Source organism: Cornus florida, unplaced genomic scaffold (genome assembly GCF_030987335.1).
Source record: "Cornus florida cultivar Cherokee Brave unplaced genomic scaffold, ASM3098733v1 CherokeeBrave_3.0.0_Hap2_Chr03, whole genome shotgun sequence".
NCBI classification, from domain to species: domain Eukaryota; kingdom Viridiplantae; phylum Streptophyta; class Magnoliopsida; order Cornales; family Cornaceae; genus Cornus; species Cornus florida.
Window position 1 is genome coordinate 2,607,373 of NW_026775573.1, and position 24,095 is coordinate 2,631,467.

The window sequence follows — 24,095 nt, forward strand, 5'->3', positions numbered from 1 at the left end:
GATGCTTTCAACTTTTCCCTGTTACTAAACTGACCACAAGCCAGTACCGGTTGTGGCGAATCCAAAATCCAACAGTACAAGTGCATGCTTGTGAACTTACAGCATATATAAAAGAGTAAAGAGAATGAAATAGATTTGTAATACAAAGCATAAATATAACCTGAGATGGTTAAAAGTCACAAGCTACTTATTTTTAAAGTTTGATGATATACATGCACAGAAAGCCATATCTCTTCATCAATCAGCATATTATTTTATATCACGAATCCATGTTATCCTTCAAAAGTATCAACTTCATTACGAAAAAAGAAGAGACCAGAAGGATCTCCATCCGGCAGCAAAGCCAATCTCACGGCGCTTTGGGCACCTTCTTCAACACTTAATACGCCGGTGTTAAAGTTTATATCAGTTTTCACATAGCCGGGGCACACACAGTTGATGATGATATTCGGGTACTTCTTAGCCACTATCCTTGTGTAGGCATTCATGGCTGCTTTAGAGACTATATATGCAGACAGAGAAGGAGGCCAGCTTTTGGCTTCTATACAACCTTCTTTGAAATCTTTTAGAAACTCATTCAATACTTCATCAACCCTCTCTTCTGTAAGGCTTTCGCCGTCACTGAACACTCCTTTTGCCCATTCGTTTGGTATATTCTGAAACAACATGATAGAAAATAACCGAGAAAAAAAAAAAAAAAAGGATCAACTATTTCAAAGACTTCACTTAATTTTAAAAGAAAAAGAACTCTATATCAACAAGAAATTAAGTAGATCTAATAAGAGGTCTATTAAATCCCTTGTGTAATAGTAGTATAAAGAAAACCAATACTTCGTCAATAATAATTGAATAATTTGCATAAGTAAAGGGAAATATTTTCATGGAGTAATTAAGTTTTTGTGGGAAACCATTTTCCAACAAATTAACTGTACGACTATTTACATAATCGTTCCGTAAACTGATGTAGTATCTGTTTTATCGTAATGAAATTTTCTTTTACAGGAAAATGCAAGCCCCTCATCCAACACCATTGTTGATTTCCTTTCCTGACATAATTCGTTTCGTAAGACAAACATCTCGAACCAAGCCAAGGTAAAGTGCAAGCCACTGCCCGAATCGGTGATTGGTTGTTTATTGTTTGGAAAACATTACAAATTACTGAACTTGGTCAAATTTAGAATGTATATGAAACAAAACTTGGTTGCTAAAAATTTGGTTAGACATAATCTTATGACCAATACACAACACAACTGAACTTCAAACCAATTTGCTAGCTAATATCGAACTTGATAAAGTTGCTTACGAGGATGCAAAGATTGATTTCATGGAGGGTAAAAAAAAAAAAAAAATTACCTTTAACTTCCCCATGGAGGAAGAAACATTCACAATTCTTGGCGAATCAGATAAGTGGAGAAGGGGAAGAAATGCTTCAATCATCCTTTTTGCACCATAGTAATTTATTTGCAGGCATTCTTCTGTCACCTCATAAGTCTGGGTCATTATTTTATCCCATTTGATCTGTGCCATTTTCTGCATCAGTGGGGCAAAAAAAAAAAAATAACAATTCTACAGTAGGAAGGAAAATGTATATCTGTTATCCCTCTCCCCCTCCACAAAACAAATAATATACAGTCAATTTTATAAATACATCACGCGAACTACATTTTAATTAATCAAATATATTAGCAACAACTGAACATTGCACAAACTCATGAGAAGTCGAAACGAAAGTGCTTCAAATTCGACCAAACAATCTGTTCATGAAAAAGATTATGTTGGTTTTCTAACACAACTTGGAGAAAGAAAGAATTTAATGGACACCAGAATAATCTCTTATTGCATCTCTCTTTTATCATCTTATTCAAGAAAGGTAAAGGTGAAAATAATATAGCAACATAATTAAATTCCACAATATTATGCCTTTTCGCCACTTCCCACCCGCAATTTCTATTATTATTATTATTATTATTATTTTTCATTCTGGATTCATTGAGAAGTAAAACTTAAATACAAGTGCATGATCTTCAAGCAAATTGCATAGTAAACTTTGGTGTCTCTAAAGTTGCATTTAATTTCGGTTTGGCATTTTGGTGGCAGTAAATAGACAGATTGAATATAATGGACTCACCTCCTCAAGAGCACCATCACCAGCCACTGCAGCTCTTAACGCATCACCGTCTGCTATGGCACCAGTAATCCCTGCATTGTTCACCTTTACAATTTCCAACTTTTCTCAATATTTATTTAACAAAACATTATGTGAAATAGACAATTCATTAAATTCTTTTATAAATTCAGAGTCTGTCTACGCCTCAATAAGCGAAGGCAAAGGCAAAGTCATCTCAAAATCTTCAAGAATCTTCAAGACAATGAGGAGATATCTTTTAGTCACAATACATTATATGGCCTCAGTTCTGTCAACATACTCAAATGTGTTTCAGTAAATTGCTATCAGAAAAGTTTTTTTTCAAACTGACTAATCCAATCGTAGTTATATCTATTCAATGGATCGAGTATAGAAGCCATTTAACTAATAAATATCACTATTAAGAAAAATTGAGATTTGATCATGCAGAGTAAAATAAACCAGCATAAAACAATAAATTATTTTATTGAAATTCAAAAAAAAAAAAATAACACTATAAGTGAGGAGGCCCTGGATGACATGGGCCAGGTCCGACTCGCAAAACACAACCTTCAGTCCGAACAGCTGGGTCAGCCCATAAAAGGACACTGCCATATGGGCCGAGCGGGAGTAAGCCCATCAAGAGTGACCAGGGCTTACTGAGGAATAGGCCCAGGTCCAGCAATTAGTAAATATCTTGTAAATATCTTGTAAATATCTATAAATAGGAGTTGGAATGAAGAGGAGGGGGATCTTGATTCGGGTTGAGGTGTAAGAATTCTAGAGAGAGAAAGAATAGAAGGAGTTTCTTGCATCTTCAATTGGCGCCGTCTGTGGGAATCGCATAAAAGTTTGGTTGATCAATGAGGAGGATCGAATGGATTCAAACCAATTCGGTTGATCGAGACTCGATCTTGCGGATTTGAATCCAGATCTGAGCGATTGCGACCTACTCTGGAGGAATTACGATTCTTGAAGCTTTGGCAGGAGTGACTTCAGATCTACGCAACCGCGAGTTGCTCGATTGTGACAGGATCTGACGGATTTAGAGTCCAGGCAATTCAGATCTTGTAAACAGTGAGCATAATTCGGAGAATTAGAAGCCAGATCTAAAAATTCCTACTCACGAAGCTTAGATCTACTCGCGAGCTTGAGATTAATGCCTTTACTCCGTTCGGGAATAATGATAGGTGAAAGCTCCAATCCGATGGAGGCTGTCCAGCAAACAAAGCTTGAAGAGTTGATGAATTTGATTGAAGCTCTCAGAAAAGAAAATGCAGAATTGAAAGCTGGATTGCAGCATCGGCAAATACCCGCAGTCTCGCATCCGCTTCCGGTCGGAGAAGGAGGTGTTCCATCTAGTATCGCGCATCAAGGCGATCAGAACGAGAACAATCAGTCAGCTCACCACCGTGATGAAAGGATGATGGACAATTCGCCGCCAAATGTTCGTCGAGTTGAAGATCACGAAGGTTCGACTCACGTTGATCCGCAGCGGGAAAGGTTTGACCGAGAGGAAGTGATGGAGGTAGATCGCCGTCGAGTAGCGTCGCCTTGGCAGAGAGAGTTCATAGAGGAACGGTCGTTCGATCCGTCTTACCGGCCCTCCATGGTTACTGTCACTCATCACGGTTCGGAGGGCAGAACCGTAACTCACAGAGCTACCGCCGGACTCCAGAGAGAGAATGAAGCTCTCCGATCCGCAGCTCGGACGGTGGATTCACCATTCACCGACGAGATCTTGAATGCGCCGCATCCAAGGAAGTTTGCTATGCCAGTCTTTATTCTGTTTGACGGAACAACCGATCCGATCGATCATGTGTATCATATCCAGTTGAAAATGGCCCTGAACACGGAAAACGACTCTTTAATGTGCAAATGCTTCCCTACAAGTTTGGCCGGACCGGCGCTCAGCTGGTTCAAAAACTTGCCTAGGAGCTCCATTGGCAGTTTCAGGGACCTGTGCGATCGGTTCATAAGCCAGTACTATGGGAACAAACGCCCGCCGAAGGACATCTCGAGCCTGTTCACGATGCGGCAACACAAGGATGAACGGCTCCAGGCCTTTCTTACCAGGTTTAATCTCACTAAGAGTATGGTAATCGAATGCCATCCTACTACGGCAGTTCAAGCCTTCAAGTTAGCCATGACACGCGGAACTCCGTTTCACACCAGTCTGGTAGTGAATACGCCAGCTACCATGGACGAACTCAATGAGAGAGCCGATGGCTTTGTGCGCCTCGAAGAAGAGGAGGCAGCTAATGCTCGGACAACGTCGCTTGTGTCGACCGAGGAAAAGTCCAAGGCAAAGATCAGGCAGAAGCAGGCTCAGCCGCAACGTCAGACCACTTGGAAGGCCGAAAAAAGGTCCAGGGAGGAAGAGTTGATTACTCCGCTGAAGGTCACTCTGGCGAGGTTATATCAGGAGAACAAGGACAAGTTTCATCCACCACTGCCAATTAGACAACCCCTCGAACAGAGGGATCAAACTAAACATTGTGCTTTTCATTCTGATTTCGGACATCAGACTAACGAATGCAGGAACCTGAGGAGGCAAGTGGAGATGTTGATAGCTAGAGGGGAGTTTGCGAGTTATGTTCAAGGCTCGGCGATGGAGCAGAATCGACCAGTGGAACAAATAAAAAGGAGTCATAAACAAAGCTCCCACAATTCGCAACCAGTTCGTATAATCAATGCTATCCATGGTCGACCCGAGCCTAGTGAAGAGCCAGATGAGCTGCTACGGGTGCGCCTGCGGCAGGCACAGATGAAGAAAAGGGTCGGCAATGTGACCACTCTACACCAACAGAGCCCGTCAATGCAGATAAAGTTCGACTGGACAGACCTGCAGCGTGTCCAACTGCCTCATGACGACCCGTTGGTAGTCAGTTTGACAGTGGCAGAGTGCTTGGTGCGCAGAGTTCTGATCGATCCTGGGAGCAGTGCGAATGTTATGCCAAGGGACACATTTGACAGGCTCGACATTAAACCAGAGAGGCTCAAGCCCACCGGAAATCCCTTATTAGGGTTCGATGGGAAGAGGGTGGAACCCGTCGGGATGGTGGAAGTAGAAGTTCAAGCTGCAGAGCGAGCTCTTATGGAAACTTTTGTGGTTGTGGAAATTCACCCCTCGTATAATCTCCTGATGGGAAGAGGATGGATTCACAGAGTCCGAGGTGTACCCTCAACTCTGCATCAGGTCATGAGGTGCCTCGGGCCCGATGGAGATAAAGTGATAGACATTCGGGGGGATCAGGTCGCAGCCAAAGAGTGTTATTCCGTCACACTAAAGCATGCAGGGAAGGGAAAGGCGCCCGTCCGGTCGACAAGCCCCAGATAGCAATTACAGGAACCTCCACTCGAGCAGAATAGGGTGGAGGAGTCAGCCGACTTGACCGAGGAGCCCCTTCTGGATGTGCAGATCGATCAGTCCAGGCCAGAACGAACTACCAGAGTGGGTATAAGACTGACCAGAGAAGAGCAGCAAGAGCTAGTGGATTTCTTATCCCACAATGTCGACGTATTTGCATGGAGTCATCTCGACATGCCTGGAATTAGTCCTTCCGTCTCCTGTCATTCCCTGAATGTCAATCCTAATTTCAAACCAGTGAAACAGAAGCAGCGAAGATTTGCTCCAGAACGTAATCAGATCATAACGGAAGAAGTTGATAGGCTGCTTGATGCGGGATTTATCAGAGAGGTGCACTACCCTGAGTGGTTGTCCAACGTCGTTGTGGTGCAGAAGAAAAATGGGAAATGGCGCGTATGCATTGATTTCACCAATTTAAACAAAGCCTGCCCGAAGGACAGTTTCCCGTTGCCTAAGATTGATCAAATGGTGGATGCCACCACGGGGTATGAGCGTTTAACCTTTCTGGACGCATATTCAGGTTATAATCAGATTCCTATGGACCCCGCAGATGAAGAAAAAACTTCTTTTGTCACCGAGCGAGGAACGTACTGCTACAAGGTTATGCCTTTTGGATTAAAGAATGCGGGAGCAACTTATCAACGACTTGTCAGCAAAGTTTTTAAGAATCAAATGGGTAAGATTGTCGAAGCCTATATTGATGACATGGTGGTGAAAAGTAGGAAAAAGGATGATCATCTGAAGCATCTGCAAGAGGTATTTGATGTACTAAAGCGATATGGGATGAGGCTCAATCCGACCAAGTGCTCGTTCGGTGTGAGTTCCGGGCAGTTTCTGGGACACGTGGTCAACCGCAGGGGCATCGAAGTTAGCCCCGCTCAAGCAGAGGCTTTGATTAAGAATGCCGAGCCAAAGACGATCAGAGAGGTGCAAGCCCTAACAGGACGAATAGCTGCATTAAGTCGATTTATTTCAAAGTTGTCAGACCACTGCAAACCATTCTTTGACACGATTCGGGGCCATGGAAGGCAGGTCTGGGGGGATGAGCAACGACAGGCATTGACTCATTTGAAGCAATATATGCAGAATCCGCCAGTCCTGTCAGCCCCAGAACCGGAAGAAAAGTTATTTCTATATCTTGGAGTATCTGGTGTCGCGACGAGTGCCGTTCTGATTCGTTGCAAGGAAGGGGTGCAATACCCAGTATTTTATGTAAGCAAGACACTGATGGAGGCAGAAAAAAGATACTCAAAGGCCGAACGGGTGGTACTTGCACTTGTAAATGCAAAAAGAAAGTTAAGGCATTATTTTGAATCCCACCCCATAGCTGTTCTAACAACTTTCCCAATCAGAACGCTCATGCACAAGCCAGAGCTCTCGGGCAGAATGACAAAGTGGGCCATAGAGTTGAGTTCATTTGACATAACGTACGAGCCGAGAACAGCTATTAAAGGGCAAGCGGTGGCCGATTTCCTACTAGAATGTGATGCCGAAGATACGGAAGAGGACCTTAGAAGCGGCTCTTGGAAACTTTTTGTGGATGGCTCCTCTAACCCAACGGGGGCTGGGATTGGGATCAAACTGCAAACCCCAGAAGGTACTTCCTTGAGCCAAGCACTCAGACTTGAGTTCCGAGCCACCAATAATGAAGCGGAATACGAGGCGTTGCTAAATGGATTAAAGTTGGCCAAAGAGCTACAGATCAAAAGTTTGACAGTGTATAGTGACTCGCAGCTGATTGTTCGGCAGGTAAATGGTGAGTACGCAACCAAGGATGACATGATGGGGGCATACCGTTCTGCCGTTCTGCGTAGAGCCAAGGACTTTGCAAAGATTGAATTCATACAGTTGCCGAGGGAACAGAATGCAGATGCAGACCGTTTAGCATGCAGTGCTTCAAGTTGTGGTGAAACATTGGCGAGGGTGATTCCAGTGGGAATAGTGACCCAGCCGTCCATTTTCGAAGAACCGATGGTCTCGGACCCTTGGCAAGTCAACGTCATACCGTATGAACCGAGTTGGATTGACCCAATCATTACCTATATTCGAGATGGCGTTTTGCCTATGCAAAGGGATGAAGCTAGGAAACTCAAAAAGAATGCTGCCAAGTACGCTATCGTGCGGAACCAGCTGTACAGAAGGTCCTATTCTGGCCCGTACTTGAAATGTGTCACCCCCGCGGAATCGCAGCAGGTATTGCGAGCTATTCATGAGGGTGTGTGTGGCAATCATTCTGGGGGAAGATCGTTAGCGCATAAAGCAATGACACAAGGGTATTTTTGGCCAAACATGTCAAGAGATGCGGAGGAGTTCTCTCGAAGGTGCGATAAGTGCCAACGATATGGACCAATGATCCACCAACCACCTGAAGAATTGCACGTAATGGCCTCGCCGTGGCCTTTCGCGCAATGGGGGATGGATGTGGTCGGTCCTCTGCCAACTGCAAGAGCTCAGAACAAGTATGTGTTACTAGCCACGGATTATTTCACTAAATGGGTGGAGGCAGAACCGTATCCTAGCGTGACTCAGACTCAGGTGAGACGATTTATCTGGAACAACATTATCTGCCGCTTCGGTGTTCCCAGAACAATAGTCATGGACAATGGCACAAACCTCGACAGCAGGCAAGTAAGAAAGCTGCTGGAGGAGTATGGAATCAACCAGAAGTTGGCTGCAGTAAGTCATCCTCAGGCTAACGGACAAGCAGAAATCACAAACAGAACCATTTTCGCCTGCATTAAGAAGAAGCTGGAAGATCATAAGGGGAAGTGGTTGGATGAACTCCCGAACGTTCTATGGGCTTACAGAACCACCCCAAGGCGGCCGACTGGGGAGAGCCCGTTCGCGATGGCGTATGGTACCGAAGCAGTTATACCGGTTGAGCATTTAGTCCCCACTATCAGAAGCTTAGCATGGAGTCGAGATCAGAACGACAAGATGTTAAGAGTGAACCTCGACATGATAGACGAAAAGAGGGACGCAGCGGCTATAAGGCTAGCATCGTATCAGCAAGTGCTGGCGAATAGTCACAATAAGAGAGTAAAACACAGGGATTTTGCCCCGGGCGATCTGGTTCTGAAAAGAAAGGTGGGGATGGTCAAAAAAATGATGCCACCCTGGGAAGGCCCATACAGAATTGCAGGAGTCATTGGCAAAGGGGCATATACGTTGGAAACCATGGCGGGAAAGTTGGTCAACAAGCCCTGGAACGCCACGTCTCTGAAGAGGTACTATCAATAGAAGCTAAGTTCTGGTTTTAATTGGATGTTATTTGTTGTTAATCAAATACATATGAATGAGCAAGTTACCGGAATTTACAAAAAAGAAGAGAAGAATTTTCTTTTCCAATGGTCTACTATAAAAATTGAAAGCCAAGTGGCAAGTGGCATTCTAGCCGAGCGCCAGGCACTTAAGCAAGATAAGTGGCAGCTGGCACTATAAGCCGAACGCCAGACACTTGCTAAAAATTGAAAGCCAAGTGGCAAGTGGCATTCTAGCCGAGCGCCAGGCACTTAAGCAAGATAAGTGGCAGCTGGCACTATAAGCCGAACGCCAGACACTTGCTAAAAATTGAAAGCCAAGTGGCAAGTGGCATTCTAGCCGAGCGCCAGGCACTTAAGCAAGATAAGTGGCAGCTGGCACTATAAGCCGAACGCCAGACACTTGCTAAAAATTGAAAGCCAAGTGGCAAGTGGCATTCTAGCCGAGCGCCAGGCACTTAAGCAAGATAAGTGGCAGCTGGCACTATAAGCCGAACGCCAGACACTTGCTAAAAATTGAAAGCCAAGTGGCAAGTGGCATTCTAGCCGAGCGCCAGGCACTTAAGCAAGATAAGTGGCAGCTGGCACTATAAGCCGAACGCCAGACACTTGCTAAAAATTTAAAGCCAAGTGGCAAGTGGCATTCTAGCCGAGCGCCAGGCACTTGCCGTACAAACACACAGCAAAACTAATATAAAAAGAAAAAGAGAGAAAAGATATACATGTACTGAAGATAAGTTGAACAGAGCACAACACATAGAGAAAAAGAGTTCGGCCATTTCATTAATATTGAACATTTAGTTTACAAAAGAGAGGTGTCCATCATTACAAGAAGATATGAACTGGAAGAATTCGAAGGAGCCCTAGCTAGACGCCTCAGTACCAACAGCATCCTGGTCCTGCCGACTCGCCTCCTCGGCCCCATCAGCCGCCTCACCTTCATGAGGTGGGGAATCCAGGTGAATAACTGAGTCGTTCGGCTGGGGTTCAGCGTCAGCAGTGGCTACAGAGGGAGCCACGGTTGACGATTGGGGAGCGGTCAGTGGCAGAGCGGTAGGAGGAGCTGTGATGATCCTTGAGGATGCGATGTCCTGGCACTCATCAAATATACGCTCCGCTTCGGTGGGTTCTGGGTCGACATAGACCCCCAGAGGCTCGATCCCCAGATCCTTGTCTACCTCATCCGGAGTGGAGCTGGTCTGTCCCTCATCCGGAACCCGGTCGGCGAAGCCTTCCCGGAATCCTTGAGCATACCGAAGAGCACCGACCCTGGAGAACCGAGCATGAAGGGCCAGCATCCCACCACCCACTCTGCTGATAACGTCGATCAGAGCGGTACGCTCGTCCAGAGCTCTTTTTTCAAAAGCCATCCGAGCAGACTGTTCATCAGCTAGAAGACGTTGGAGTTCTGCCTTCTCTTCTCTGAGTGATTCCTGCTCAGTCTGCCAGACGCTCTTCTCGAGCTGGAGGGCGTCCTTCTCATCCTGAAGGGAATCATTCTCCTTTTTCAGGACATCTCTCTCTTGCTCGGCTTTGTCAAGCCGAACCAGCACCTCGGTATTCTTCATGGCAAGGAGGTCGTTCTCTTTATTAGCCACCTCCAGGCTGTCAGAATACTTTCGGGCCCTGGCGTTCCCCATTTCCACCTGCTTCTGCATGGCCATCATCCCAAACAATGTCTGCATAGGTGCACAATAAGAACGGTTAAACCAACAGTCAGAACGGGAGAAGGCAAGACCAAGTAATATAAGAGAATTCATGAGTTAGAAAATAAAAGTCACCTCCATAGCAGATTGGGGAAAGCGACTGAACACGTCCTTCTGGGAAAGGCCCTTTGCCGCCTCAATGTCCTTCGGAGTCCACATGCTCCTGTAGTAGGCCATAGCGGTCTGGCCATCCTTCAGCATGGTCTCGTTCGGTTTCACGAACGTCCCATCCGTTCGAGTGTACCGAGGGGCCCATGGCGGCAAGCTGGGGATAGAAGGGGGGCCTGAAGCAGAAGCAGAGCCACCAGCTGCAGGAGGCCCAGAGTGAGAAGGAGCTCTGATCGCTCGGTGCAAGAGAGTACCCGGCCCAGAGACTCGGGTCCTTCTAATAAGAGGCTCCTCCTCAGGGTCGATTTCACTGTCAGGATGAGGCCTTTTGCCTCGCTCTTTGTCCCGACCGCCCCCCGCAGCAGCAGGAGCTATGGTAGCTGGGGAGGGCGCGTTCTGGTTGGCCGCAGGGGCGCTGGCAGCAGGGTTAGTAGCCACTGCGCTCGGGACAGTGTCAGATATGGTGGCTGAAGAAGAAGCCGACGCTGGAGAGGAGGTCGCCCCAACAGCAGGAATGACTGGGGGAGTATTTTTCCTCCTGCCAAAAGAGGGAATCTGCAGTCTGCTCATATTGTAGCCGAGTGATGAGAGCGCAAAGAGGTTGTCTGAAGTGAGGAGATCTGAGCAGGAAGGAATATCGTTCAGAACGTATCTCTTCAAGTAGTTAATCCTATCCCTGCAAACACTGTAGCTCAAGTCATCACAAGGTATTCCCAAGGAGCGGCATAAGTAAGTGCAAAAACGAGGAACGCATGTTTCACAGGGGCAGTCGTGTTTATGGGATTTGAATTTTTTATAGGAGGAGACAGAGCAGACACCAAAGGCGCTCGGGATAGGGTAATCCTCTGCAGCCGGCGAAGACCAAGCCCCACTAATACCCACTATGCTATCCCTCCAACCCTTTTCAGATTTTATTGTGTCAGTGCATATGGACATCTTCTCGAACGGGTAGAGGTGGTAGAAGGGCTCGTTAGTACGGATCTTACTGACCTTATAGCACAGAAGGAGGTCTATGAGGTCAAGGTCCAGATTTCTGTCACGCATCAATAAGAGCATAACAGATATGATCCTAAAGAAGTTGGGGTTGACCTGCAGAGGGGATATCCCCAATCTGTTGAAGACGTAACTAAAGAAAGGGTGCAGAGGGAACCTAACAACATTCAGTTGAAGGTTTGTGAATAAGACTTCGCCGGGCAGGAGGCCGGCGCCGGTCGTAATATTAACGTCTTGGGGGCAAACCCTAACTACGATGTTGTCAGGAAGCCTAAGTCTCATACGAAGGACACCCAGATCTACAACCATGGTGGAAGTGCAAGAAGAATCTAAAAGAGGGAAAATGGAAGCCTGCCGAAAGTAAAAAGAACGAAACTAACCTCGGAGGACTGCAAGATCGCTGGGAGAATGACTCTCGAAGGATTTCACCGGAAAAGGCTTGGCACAGTTCTAGAAAGAGGGAGATTTGGCTGATGATGGAGACGGTAAAGGGAAGTGAAGTGGAATTCGAGAGCATTATATAGGCAAGGGGGCCCGAGGGCCGAAGCGTCGGGAAGGCAAGAAATCCCTCGAACCCCGGAACATTGATTCTGGATCTGACCGTTCGCTCCCCCACGTGGTTATCTCGAGCCGTCAGCGTCATGATGAGACGCCATCAATAATTACCCCTTATTAAATAAGGGGCAATTATGGGGGCAGTTGAGGAGGCCCTGGATGACATGGGCCAGGTCCGACTCGCAAAACACAACCTTCAGTCCGAACAGCTGGGTCAGCCCATAAAAGGACACTGCCATATGGGCCGAGCGGGAGTAAGCCCATCAAGAGTGACCAGGGCTTACTGAGGAATAGGCCCAGGTCCAGCAATTAGTAAATATCTTGTAAATATCTTGTAAATATCTATAAATAGGAGTTGGAATGAAGAGGAGGGGGATCTTGATTCGGGTTGAGGTGTAAGAATTCTAGAGAGAGAAAGAATAGAAGGAGTTTCTTGCATCTTCAATAAGCATATGAATATCATTTCTAAATTCGCAAAACAATAGAATGCTTAAATTTTTATCCCATATTTTCATTTATAAGAACAGAAATTGAGAGAACAATTTTGTAGTACATAATTCTATCAAACAGGCAAATTTAAAAAAGAACTCTAGGTAAGACTGTAAGAGTAAAACATGGGTATTTAAAAAATGGACATAATTATATCAAACTGGTAAAAAAAAAAATTAAAAAAAAAAATGGCAGGTAGGAGTAAATCATGGGTATTTAAAAAACTGGGGCTTAATAGAAGATGAACTAAGTTATTGAAACAACTGAGAATGGGTTTTGATTCATACCAAGATATCAAGTTTTCCAAACTGGTTCTTGACAAATTCAGCAAGGGAATGAATACTAGAAGGGTCTGCCACATCAAGCTGATGAAAAACCACAAGATCAGAGAGATCAGACCCTATGAAAGTCTCAAGAGCTTCAAGACCCCTCTTCTCATCTCTTGCTGTGAGCACCACCAACACTCCATTAGAAGCCAACTGTCTACATATCTCGAGTCCAATCCCTTTATTTGCCCCAGTAACAACTGCATACCTACAAAATAGTGGAAAAAAAAAAAAAAAAAATTTGATAGGTGTTGGAGATGTAGAGTTATGGAAAATTTAAATGCTATGCATACTTAAAAAAAGTACATCTTTGTTGCACTGGTGATCATTGGTTCAGCCATTATTGACAAGATGGGAGTTGCCAAAAGAAATTTTAGCTTCAGTACATAGCTGAATAAATCTTGGTCTTCTGAATTGTCAACAATCCTGAGCAGATAATTTATGTTCTATAATTTGGCATTTGGCATGTACGGACAAAACTTTATGGGTCCTCCCTATTAATTTGACATGTTTGTTATATGCACAATTTTTGTGAGGTTCATTCAACCTGGTACGTGGACCAATTATTTCATGACAAGTGTTTTATAATATTATTAGATTTAAGTTGGGTATTACCCGGGTTTGACCCGTTGCTCTAATATTTTTATGGGACCAAAATAACCTCATCTTCTGGCTTTTCATTCTCCCTCTGCCTTGCATACCAAAATCACCCAAATCAGAACTCCCCTTAATCCATGCTCTTCTACACCCAATTTTTCTTTCTGTTATATAAAACACACTATAAATTGTTAGGATAGAGAAAATGGGGGACATGTAAAACCCTAGCTGTGAAGTAGTTGTAATGGGCAATTATATCCAACTGATATTCTGATTGGTTTAGAGAGAGAAAGAGAGATTTGATGAGAGAGAGAAGGGCAGCTCTGGAAGGTTAAGCGATCTAGATCTGAAAGCAAAGCCAAAAAAAACAAAAAGTTCTGAAAGCGTGGTAGAGAGAATGAAAGGGGAGAAGATGGGGTTACTTTGGTCCCATAAAAATGTTAGAGCAACGGGTCAAATCCGGGTAATATCCAACTTAAATCCAATTATATTATTAGACACTTGTCATGAAATAATTGGTTCTCGTACCCAGGATTTAACCTGTGTTGGACCCAAATATCGTCTTATATCTTGAATCTTCCCAAAAAAATAAATAAAATCAAAAACATAAAATAAAAAAATCTATCTTCTTTTCTTTATATAGTGGTGTAGATTAGGAGTAGGTATGTGGTGGACTTGGTCATATCGTACATTGGATTGTCCTCCACACAAAGCATATCTTGTTATGCACCACTTGTTTATTTTCTTGATAATTACCGAATTCGGAGATACCTATAAAATATTTAAACCTCTTCATTTCTCTTGATAATTGGAATTAACCATGTACCATTGATAATTGAAATTAACGAGTTCCAACTCTCTGTATTCTTTTAAAAATTACCATCTCCATCTAAAAATAGTTGTTCACGTTGAGTCACAATTTTTAATGTGATCAACTATTTTGAAACGAGAGGAATAAAAAATTAGACTTTTTTTTTTCTTTAAAGCTTTATTGAGTTGGAAGAAAGGATGAAAGAGGAAGAATAAAAAAAATAATTAAAGGGAGGATGAAGCAATTTTAAGTCATATAAAGGGAAAATGAGAGTGAATTCAAGAGTGAAAGCGCGAAAACGGTAAAATTAAAACATAAATAATAAAAATTTAAAAAAAAAATCCATAAAATGTGAGAATAAAAATGCACTCAAAATATAAAAGTGACAATCAAAAAATAATTGTGACTTAGTGGAGCGTCGTGTGCCCATTGTATGTCCTATCGAATTAATCCTATTAAAAGTAAGGGACCCTTGGCTTGTCCCTTTCCAAAAGCATATGTTGTAATGCGTCATTTGTATATTCCCTTCGGATTAGAACTTTCAAGATTAAGCAACCTTGGCTGGTCCCCTCCCTAAAGCATTTATTTTTTTTATAATATATATATATTTATTTTATGTACTCTGCACAAGGATGGTATAGGTCAAGTGGTTAATTGATCTTGAGGAGGACGGTGTAAAGTGGACTCACAAACATAAAAAGCAATCCAACCACAGATAACAAAGCATTTGTCTTAAAATATGTATAAAAATGACTTTATATATATATATATATATATTTAACACTACCATATTTGTAATATATCAAAAATAATTTATTATTTATTAAATTTTTCCTTATAGATATTCATATAATAAAATAGTAATTTTTATGTAATGACAAAAGAAACAAAGAATTGCAGATCCGTATCATCATAATCTTATATTCATCTCGATTATATCATTTGATTATCAACCCTGCTTGATTTGTTACGTAATTATACATATTTAAATAATCAAATAATCGAATGGAGATAAAATAGTGATTTTCATTTAATGAAAAGGGAACCATTTCAGCATACAAAAACATTGCACACGCACATTTATATAATGATATATATATTAAAACTCGCTTCTTTTTCTTTTTCTTTTTTTTCTTTTTTTTTTTTTAAAGGAGTGAAGCACATGCAAACACTCTCATAGAGATTAGAGAAAGAACAAAATCGTTTAGCATTTGTCTACTAAATGAAGCAACAGTATCTCCTCAGGTAAATAACTTCAAGTCCAAAAGAAATAACAATTCACTTAGCTGAAATATTAGTTTTCGTGTCAGAATACTCAATACTTTATATTCTCTTGAAATAAATCCTATCAAAATTAATGAACCCCTGTCTTGTCCCTTTCCAAAAGCATCTCTTGTTACGTGTCACTAACATATTCCATTGAAATTAATAATTCCAAGATTTTTTTTTGAAAATCCTTGGTTGGTCCTCTCCTTAGCTGAGCTCATCTCTTGATCTTCCTCCACAAGAAAAATTTAAACGCTCCTGGTACAACTGATCACATAGTATTAGGTATTTATTAAACTAGAACATATAAATAAAAATGCATTTATTTTGATGCGTCACATCATTGTGTGTTCGTAATTTAATTGGGTATACGTAATTTAATTATTCCATAATATCGTATCATCACTACATCGTGAACTTTCATTTTTTTTTTTCCCACTTCCACGAGTCTCCTGATCAGAGCCCTAGTTGGTGCTCTGTTTTCCCCTCTTTTCAATTTATTGCACAATGGCAGTTATAATGGATACAGATTACTCTTGGGCTGAGCTCTCCATCTTTCCAGGTGGTTGACTTTGTTTTGAGAGAGGGGTTTGTTTGGGCCAACAGCTTAGTTGGGCCATTTTGTTAAGAGTTTTCTCTGTTCGGCCCTCCAATGGTCTTTATATAAAGGGAACAAGTATGTGGGTCATTATTTTGAATTTGCTAACCCTTCCCTTTGTTAAACATGGGAACCATCTCTTCAGTCCATTTGAGTGTTTTGATTTTGCTTTTGCTTTTTTGAGTGAAAATAGAAAACAAAAATGATGTTTATTATATTGTTGTCACAAATTTGAAAACATAAAACAATAATTGTGTTTAGTAATTCAACATATTTGTTACAAAATGTACATAATATTCTTTAATTTTTTTATTTTATTTTTTATTTTTTTTCATTTCTATTTTATTTTTTTCATGGCAAGAATTTAGGAGTTATACAGGAAGTAACCCAACCACTCAAGCACGACACTTGCTTCCATTAATATCAAAAGGACATAAATCTAGAAAATCTAATTTAAAATTATAAATCTTAAAAATACCCGATACATTATAAGTACAAAATTAAATATACGAAAACAAAAACATTCCCACTAATTATGTATATAAATACATATATATGCATGATGTATATATTTATTATGTGATATATAATATATTTAGCATATGATAATTTATTATGAATAAAAAATATTAAGTAATATATCTTATATGTAATAAAATATATATTGTGTTATAATATTGGAAATTAATTATATTTTAATATTTACATATAATATAATATAGATATGATATATAATAATATAAAATATCTACTGCTTAATAATTTAATAACATTATATTCTATATAAAATATTTTTGTCACAAAAAATAATTTACATTATTATTTAATAAATTAGATATTAAAATATATTTTTATCAAATAAAAAATAATATACAATATTTAATTTATTCTATATTAAAAATATATATTTTTATTAACATTTAATTTGCAACTTAGTAGTATATAATACAAATAATATGAATTTTCTTTAAAATGAATAGTGCCTTTTTGCAGTAATATTAGTGAAAACGTTTCTGCGCTACAATGCCGAAAACATAAAAAACATTGTTTTGATGTTTTCTCTTTTCTTTACAAAAATTAAAAACGTTTTCTGTTATAGAAAAACAAAAATATTTTATTAAACGCGATTTTTGTTTTCGTTTTGCCTTTTTAGAGGTTGACAACAGAAAATAAGAAACGTTTTTCGTTACTAAACTCAGCCTTTATGTATACCCAATCCACTGTTTTTAAAAATCCTTAGTAAATGAGACTCAAAACTAGAAATTAATGTGATCCTCATGTAAAATAGGAGGGGAAAAAAAAAATTGTAAAATAGCAATAAGAAGTGTTCACCTGAGGGCACACACAATATCACATTTTTAGTAGATGGTTGATAAATGTTTAGATGTTACTTAAATAGTGGCCTTTATGCAGTAGCAAGAGCCACAAAAAATTGCAGCATCCGTCCCCTCACGGCATGATCTCAAAAGTTTGTACTCCAACTTAATCTTAAGCAATAATTTAATGGCAAAGACTTACCATTCCGATGTAAAAAGACATCATATATTAATTAATAACCATCCGAAATATTAAAAGAAAAAGTTTTGCCAGACAACTTTGATCGGTACAAAATCTAGCAACTTCAACCAGGTACAAAATTAATGTTTGCATATATCATCGACAAAATATATACATATATATTTATTTATATATAAGTAGGTATCATTTAGGTAATTAAGTACTTTCAAGCACAAACGAGCACAACCACTAGTTAGCGCCACCAACACCACCACCACCACCAGTAGACAAGTCAGTCCAGGCATCAATGACATCATCATCTTCCATGTGAAGTTGAAGTGCAGTTTGGGTCTCTTTGATCTTCTTACCATCGTAAGTAAACCTAACCTGTTCATACACCAGTCCCATATGGTTGCAGTAATAGCGCATCACATGACGCAGTGGCATTCTACCACTGATCCTGAACCACATATCTACTTCGTTGGGCTTTTGTATCCTTAAAGTCATATCACTTTTTTCGTCTTCCTCTTCCTCTTCCTCTTCCTTTTCCTCCATAGAAAAATATACATAAATCCCTTGAGTTGCTGCTGCTGGCCTCATCGTTTCACCCATAGCCTAAGTACAGTACATAAAATTAAGCCATAGTTGGGAACTGCAAAACATATATATATAGTGCGTGTATATATACAATATATATCCTTCCATTTTTATTTCATGCCTTTTTTTATTTTTAAAATCAAATAAAGTACCTGATTAGAAAGTTAAAATAATCAATGGAGATTATAAAAGAGTTTTTTCCTTCTTGTTTTTCGATAAAAGGATAACAATGTATCAGTTGCAAAGAAAATTCGATTCAGAATAGTTATGTAATGTTTTAGAAGAAAACTAAACCCTAATTAGCATAGAAAACATCGAAGGATTAAGAGAGAGAGAGGGAGAGAAACTCGCATCTAGAAGGTCGTCACTTTCAGATTCAAGAAACTCCATGCTTTGAACATGAGAGAGTCTGAGAGAGAGAAATGCAAAAGGCTTTGAACATGAGAGAGTCTCATAGATAAATGCAAAAAGCAATAATAGTAGTGATAGTTTAATACAGAACAGAGGCGTACCTGGAAATGGGTCACAACTCAAGTTACTAGGTACTAGGCTCGCTCAGTCAGTAGACATAGGTATATACTTGAGTGGGAAAAAGGAAAAGACTCTAGATTATATTCTCGAATTGCCCGAGAAGTGTATTTGGAAAGTTGAGTAAAATATTTTATATTTTTAATTTTTCAGATTTTTTTTTCAGTATACAAGGTGTTACCCAAGGTTTACATCCATATATATATATATATATATATATATATATATATATATATATATATATATATATAAGTAGGACGTTTTTGGGGCAAGGTGTTACCCAATGATATCCCTTGAATTGTTTTAATTCAAACAGACCCTTAAAAGGTTTGAAAAGTCAAAATTACCTATCAATTTTTAACTAATTTTAATAATTAAATATCATAATTTTAAAAGGACATTTTTGCCCTTCTACCAATCTCACCTAACCCATTCAACTACTGAATTTAATTTCTCTTTCTATCTTCTGCATCAAGTCCGGCTCACCGTTGTCGGTGCAACACTCGAATTCGAAGATCCGATCACAATCGCCACCACCATCACCCCCTCCATCACCCACAAGCACTTTCCCCACAAGAAAACAAATAACCTCCCCCACCATCGCTAAGAATCGTCACCACCACCTACCTTTACCACTGCCCACCACTTCTTTCCCCCTCTCTGCACTCACTACCACAACCACCACCCACCAGCTATTAGGGTTTTCTTTCTCTTCTAACCCGGTGATCCCCACTCATTCTCTTTTTCCACTCGCTGCCACCATCTTCTCAACCAGATCCTCCGCCACCTCTCGTCAACCACACCAGCCGCCACCATCTCCTCAACCACAGCTGCCACAACCATCTCTCTCCACCCATCGGTAATTGCACAATATCACATCTCTCTTATCACCACCACCAGGTTTGATCTGTGCAAAAACAAAAAGAGAAACAACCCACAGATTAATCCAGATCCATTTGCATCATGAAACCGTGGTCGGAGGTTACGACGGAGGTGTGGTGGCATCACCAGAATTAACTGAATTAACAATCTCTGTTTCTCTTTCACGACCAGCAACTAACATCGTCATCTTCTTCACGGGCTTATTACAGGCTTATTCCAGCCTGTGCGATTCACAGTTCTTGCCGGCAATACCATCCCTGGTGAATTCCCACCACTTCGACCACCACCGCACCTCAACCACTTCCACCACCACCGGCCCCTTCACCACTTCCACCACCACCGCCACTCAACCCACTGCCACCACCTCAATGTTAACCATCCCAACCATGAATTTCTCTCCAACGTCTTGCGGATCTACATATAGACAATAACACATGCACCCAATTCCTCAATTGGGATCAACACTCTCAGATATTGGAGAGGAATTTTACTCACCTTGCCAAAATTTCAACACAGGGCTTCGGCGATCCCACTGATACGTTAGATTTATGGAACGCATATGTGAAGCCTAAGAAGCATAAGGAAGATTTCTGGTGGTGGTGGGGGCTCTTTTCTCAGGCATGAACTTATGATGGCTAAGGCCGGATATGTATATATATGTGTGTGTGTGTGTATATGAGGCTATGTATATATTGACAATATTTGTATACATAGAGATGTGTGAGAGGTTATTTTGGACTTTTCAAATTTATTAGAATGGGTAACTTAGTAATTTCGCTATTCAAAAGTGTCATTTCATAAGTCAATGGGCACTTAAGTCATTTTACCACATGTTTGCCCCTTAATGGTTGTCTTGGTCAAAGGCAGCAAAGTTGAGGGAATGTCATTGTTCAAAGAGGATTAACTTGTACATGATTATCAATAAGACAAACTTCATAATATGCCATTGTAATTAATGGGAAAAAAAAAAAAAAAAAAAAACCCCTCATTAGTCAAGGCACTCTCAATTTTTTTTCCCTGATAAATAAAATAACAAAAATAATCTTAAAATTGAGAAAGAGTGGGGGAGCAAATCCATTAGGCATGCATCAATTGATGATAAGGATGAAAAAATAATGTTTGGGGATTATAATATTGATGTGGTACCTGACACATGAATAAAAATACATCAATTTTGTATTTAATTAGTAATACAATTTCACGGCATATCAAGCATTTACGCCAGTAATGTGGGCTAATAGAAAGTTGAAAGGCGTGTCCCACAATAGTATGTGAAATGGAAAGTTCATAAATTATACTTCATCCATCACAATTTAAGTATACTCCAACTCACAAAAATATGAGTCACAAATTTTAAAACAGAATATTTAATTTAGGACAAAGATAATATAGTAGTTATAGTATTTTTGTTATAATAAAAAATAAATAAATAAATAAAATGGAGCCAATTCTTCTGCAGCTTGGGCACTGAAAAGTGAAAACGTTAGGGAAGAACAGAGATGCAACTTTAATAAGACGACCCTTAAAATCTCTCAAAATGGAACACCTTCCAGTTTCCTTTGACATGGAAAAGGCATATGACAGATTGAGAAGCCAAATGCTAGACTTTTCGGAGTTTCAAAAATAAATAAAATAAATAAATATATAATGCAAACCAAAAAAAGTGGATGATTTAGGGTTTAAATATCTTGATGCTTTCAACTTTTCCATGTTACTAGACTGACCACAAGCCAGTACTGGTTGTGGCGAGTCCAAAATTCAACAATACAAGTGCATGCTTGTGAACTTACAGCATATATAAAAGAGTAGAGAGAATGAAATAGATTTGTAGTACCAAGCATAAATAAAACCTGAGATGGTTAAAAGTCACAAGGTATTTATTTTTGAAGTTTGATGATATACATGCACAGAAAGCCCTATATTCATCAATCAGCATATTATTACATATCACGAACCCATGTTATCCTTCAAAAGTATCAACTTCACTACGAAAAAAGAAGAGACCAGAAGGAGCTCCATCGGGCAGCAAAGCCAGTCTCACAGGGCTTTTGGCACCTTCTTCAAGGCTTAATCTGCCGGTATTAAAGTTCAGATCAGTTTTGACATATCCGGGGCACACACAGTTGATGATGATATTGGGGTACTTCTTGGCCGCTATCCTTGTGTAGGCATTCATGGCTGCTTTAGAGACTATATATGCAGACATAAAAGGAGGCCAGCTTTTGGCTTCTATACAACCCTCTTTGAAATCTTTTAGATACACATTCAATACTTCTTCAACTTTCTCTTCCGTAAGCCTGTCGCCATCACTCAGCACTCCTTTTGCCCATTCATTTGGTATATGCTGAAACAACCGTACATTATCGGAAAATAACAACAACAACAACAACAAAAAGGATCAGCTATTTCATAGACTTCAGTTTACCAATTTGCTAGATAATATCGAACTTGATAAAGTTGCTTAATTATGAGATGCAAAGATTGATTTCATGGAGGGTAAAAAAAAATTTACCTTTAACTTCCCCATGGAGGAAGAAACATTCACAATTCTTGGTGAATCAGATAAGTGGAGAAGGGGAAGAAATGCTTCAATCATCCTTTTTGCACCATAGTAATTTATTTGCAGGCATTCTTCTGTCACTTCATAAGTCTCACTCGTTATTTTATCCCATTTGATCTGTGCTCTTTGCTGCATCAGTGGGGGAAAATCAAAATCAAAATCAAAATTCTACAATTGGAAGGAAAATGTAGAAATGCTATATCTCTAGCTCCCCTTCCTCCAAAACAAATATAATTTTTAAAAAATAAAATAAATTTAAGGAATAATATTTGGTTGAAACCTTGCACATATAAAATAAAATAAATTTTATGCATCATGCAAACTACTTTTTTATTAGTCACCTCATCAGGAGTAACACCACCAGCCACAAAAGATCTCAATGCATCACCGTCTACTATGCCACCAGAAATCCCTGCGTTGTTCACCTTTACAATTTCCAACTTTTTTTCTCAATATTTATTTAACAAAATAAGGAAACAAAAGATTATGCGAAATACACATTTCATAAAGCAATAAATACTTAATTGAAATTCAAGAAGAACATATGATTATTATATCACCTATGGAGCATATGATTTTCGAAATTTTCTTTTTCCCCTAATTGGAATATTTTTGAAATTCAAAAAGAAATACCTATAGAATTGTTAATTTTTAATTTCCTCCAATATTTTCATTGAAAAGAATAGATTTTGATATAGCAATTTTGTATCACATAATTAAATCAAACCGGTAAACTTAATAAAACTATATGTAAGAGTAAAGCATGATGGGTTTTTCAAAAATTGGGTTTAATAGATGACAGAATTAAGCTATATAATGAAACAATTGAGAATGAGTTTTGATTCATACCAAGATATCAAGTTTTCCAAACTGGTTCTTGACAAATTCAGCAAGGGATTGAATACTAGAAGGGTCTGCCACATCAAGCCGATGAAAAACCACAAGATCAGAGAGACCAGACCCTATGAAAGTCTCAAGAGCTTCAAGGCCCCTCTTCTCATCTCTTGCTGTGAGCACCACCAATACTCCATTAGAAGCCAACTGTCTACATATCTCTAATCCTAACCCTTTATTGGCCCCACTAACAACTGCATACCTACAAACAATAGATTGATAGGTGTCGTTTTTGTTTCTCATTCAAAACATAGTTCTTAAGAATTCAAAAACATAAAAGAACTGTTTCATGCGTTTACAGTTAGAGAGTGGCGGCAAGTGTAAATGTTATGGAAGAACTAAGTAAGTACCTCTTTGTTGCAGTGGTGATCATTGGTTCTGCCATTATCGACAAGATGGGAGTTGCCAAAAAGAAATTTAGGTTCAGTATATACTTCAATTCTCTTTCTTGGTTCACTGACTTGACTCTGGTTAGCCACTCGTAATTAGATGACGTCTTTAGTTTCATTTCAATGATAGCTTCCTAATCCACCATTCGTCCATCCATCTCACACCAATCGCATATAATTATAGAAAAATCAAAGGTATTAGGTGAGGTTTCAATTCTCAACTTCCAGAAGACATGCCATGACAAGTTTTGTCATTAAATCAACCCTATCAAGATTAAGAGACTCATTGACTTTATCTCCTCCTCAAAGCATGTCTGGGATTGAATGTCCGTCGACGGAGGAAATTAATATCTGTATTTATTGTGCACGCAAAGTTACGTATTGACACTTTTGACCCGAATGAGCTCCACCAAATTGATACTCGCCTCCTTAAAGCATCTCTCCTTATGCCACTTATAAGTTATAACCCTCGGGCTACCCGCCAAGGGCACGAGCAAGGGCGGAAGCTAGATTTGTGGGCCGAATTGGTTTTTTAAAATACATT

At 40.0% G+C, this 24,095-nt stretch overlaps 3 protein-coding genes across 4 annotated transcripts; all 3 read right to left on the reverse strand.

Moving 5' to 3' along the window:
- Nucleotides 1-85: 85 nt before the first annotated feature.
- On the reverse strand, nucleotides 86-13,393 carry LOC132299038 ((+)-neomenthol dehydrogenase-like). Of its 2 annotated transcripts, none has more exons than XM_059795469.1 (5): nucleotides 13,239-13,393; nucleotides 12,894-13,140; nucleotides 2,129-2,212; nucleotides 1,354-1,518; nucleotides 86-656 (listed from the first exon to the last, which is right to left on the reverse strand). In XM_059795469.1, the coding sequence occupies exons 1-5, from the start codon at nucleotides 13,271-13,273 to the stop codon at nucleotides 273-275; spliced, it is 915 nt and encodes a 304-aa protein (XP_059651452.1). In that variant the 5' UTR covers nucleotides 13,274-13,393; the 3' UTR covers nucleotides 86-272. The 2 variants fall into 2 exon arrangements, with proteins under 2 accessions (XP_059651452.1, XP_059651451.1); XM_059795468.1 differs by having other exon boundaries at nucleotides 1,354-1,530.
- Nucleotides 9,355-12,887, reverse strand: LOC132299036 (uncharacterized). Its single transcript, XM_059795465.1, has 2 exons — nucleotides 10,537-12,887; nucleotides 9,355-10,434 (listed from the first exon to the last, which is right to left on the reverse strand). The coding sequence occupies exons 1-2, from the start codon at nucleotides 11,869-11,871 to the stop codon at nucleotides 9,619-9,621; spliced, it is 2,151 nt and encodes a 716-aa protein (XP_059651448.1). The 5' UTR covers nucleotides 11,872-12,887; the 3' UTR covers nucleotides 9,355-9,618.
- An 8,130-nt stretch (nucleotides 13,394-21,523) lies between the features above and the next one.
- LOC132299040 ((+)-neomenthol dehydrogenase-like) lies at nucleotides 21,524-23,819 on the reverse strand. Its single transcript, XM_059795470.1, has 5 exons — nucleotides 23,513-23,819; nucleotides 23,118-23,364; nucleotides 22,610-22,693; nucleotides 22,221-22,397; nucleotides 21,524-22,052 (listed from the first exon to the last, which is right to left on the reverse strand). The coding sequence occupies exons 1-5, from the start codon at nucleotides 23,668-23,670 to the stop codon at nucleotides 21,669-21,671; spliced, it is 1,050 nt and encodes a 349-aa protein (XP_059651453.1). The 5' UTR covers nucleotides 23,671-23,819; the 3' UTR covers nucleotides 21,524-21,668.
- Nucleotides 23,820-24,095: the final 276 nt, after the last annotated feature.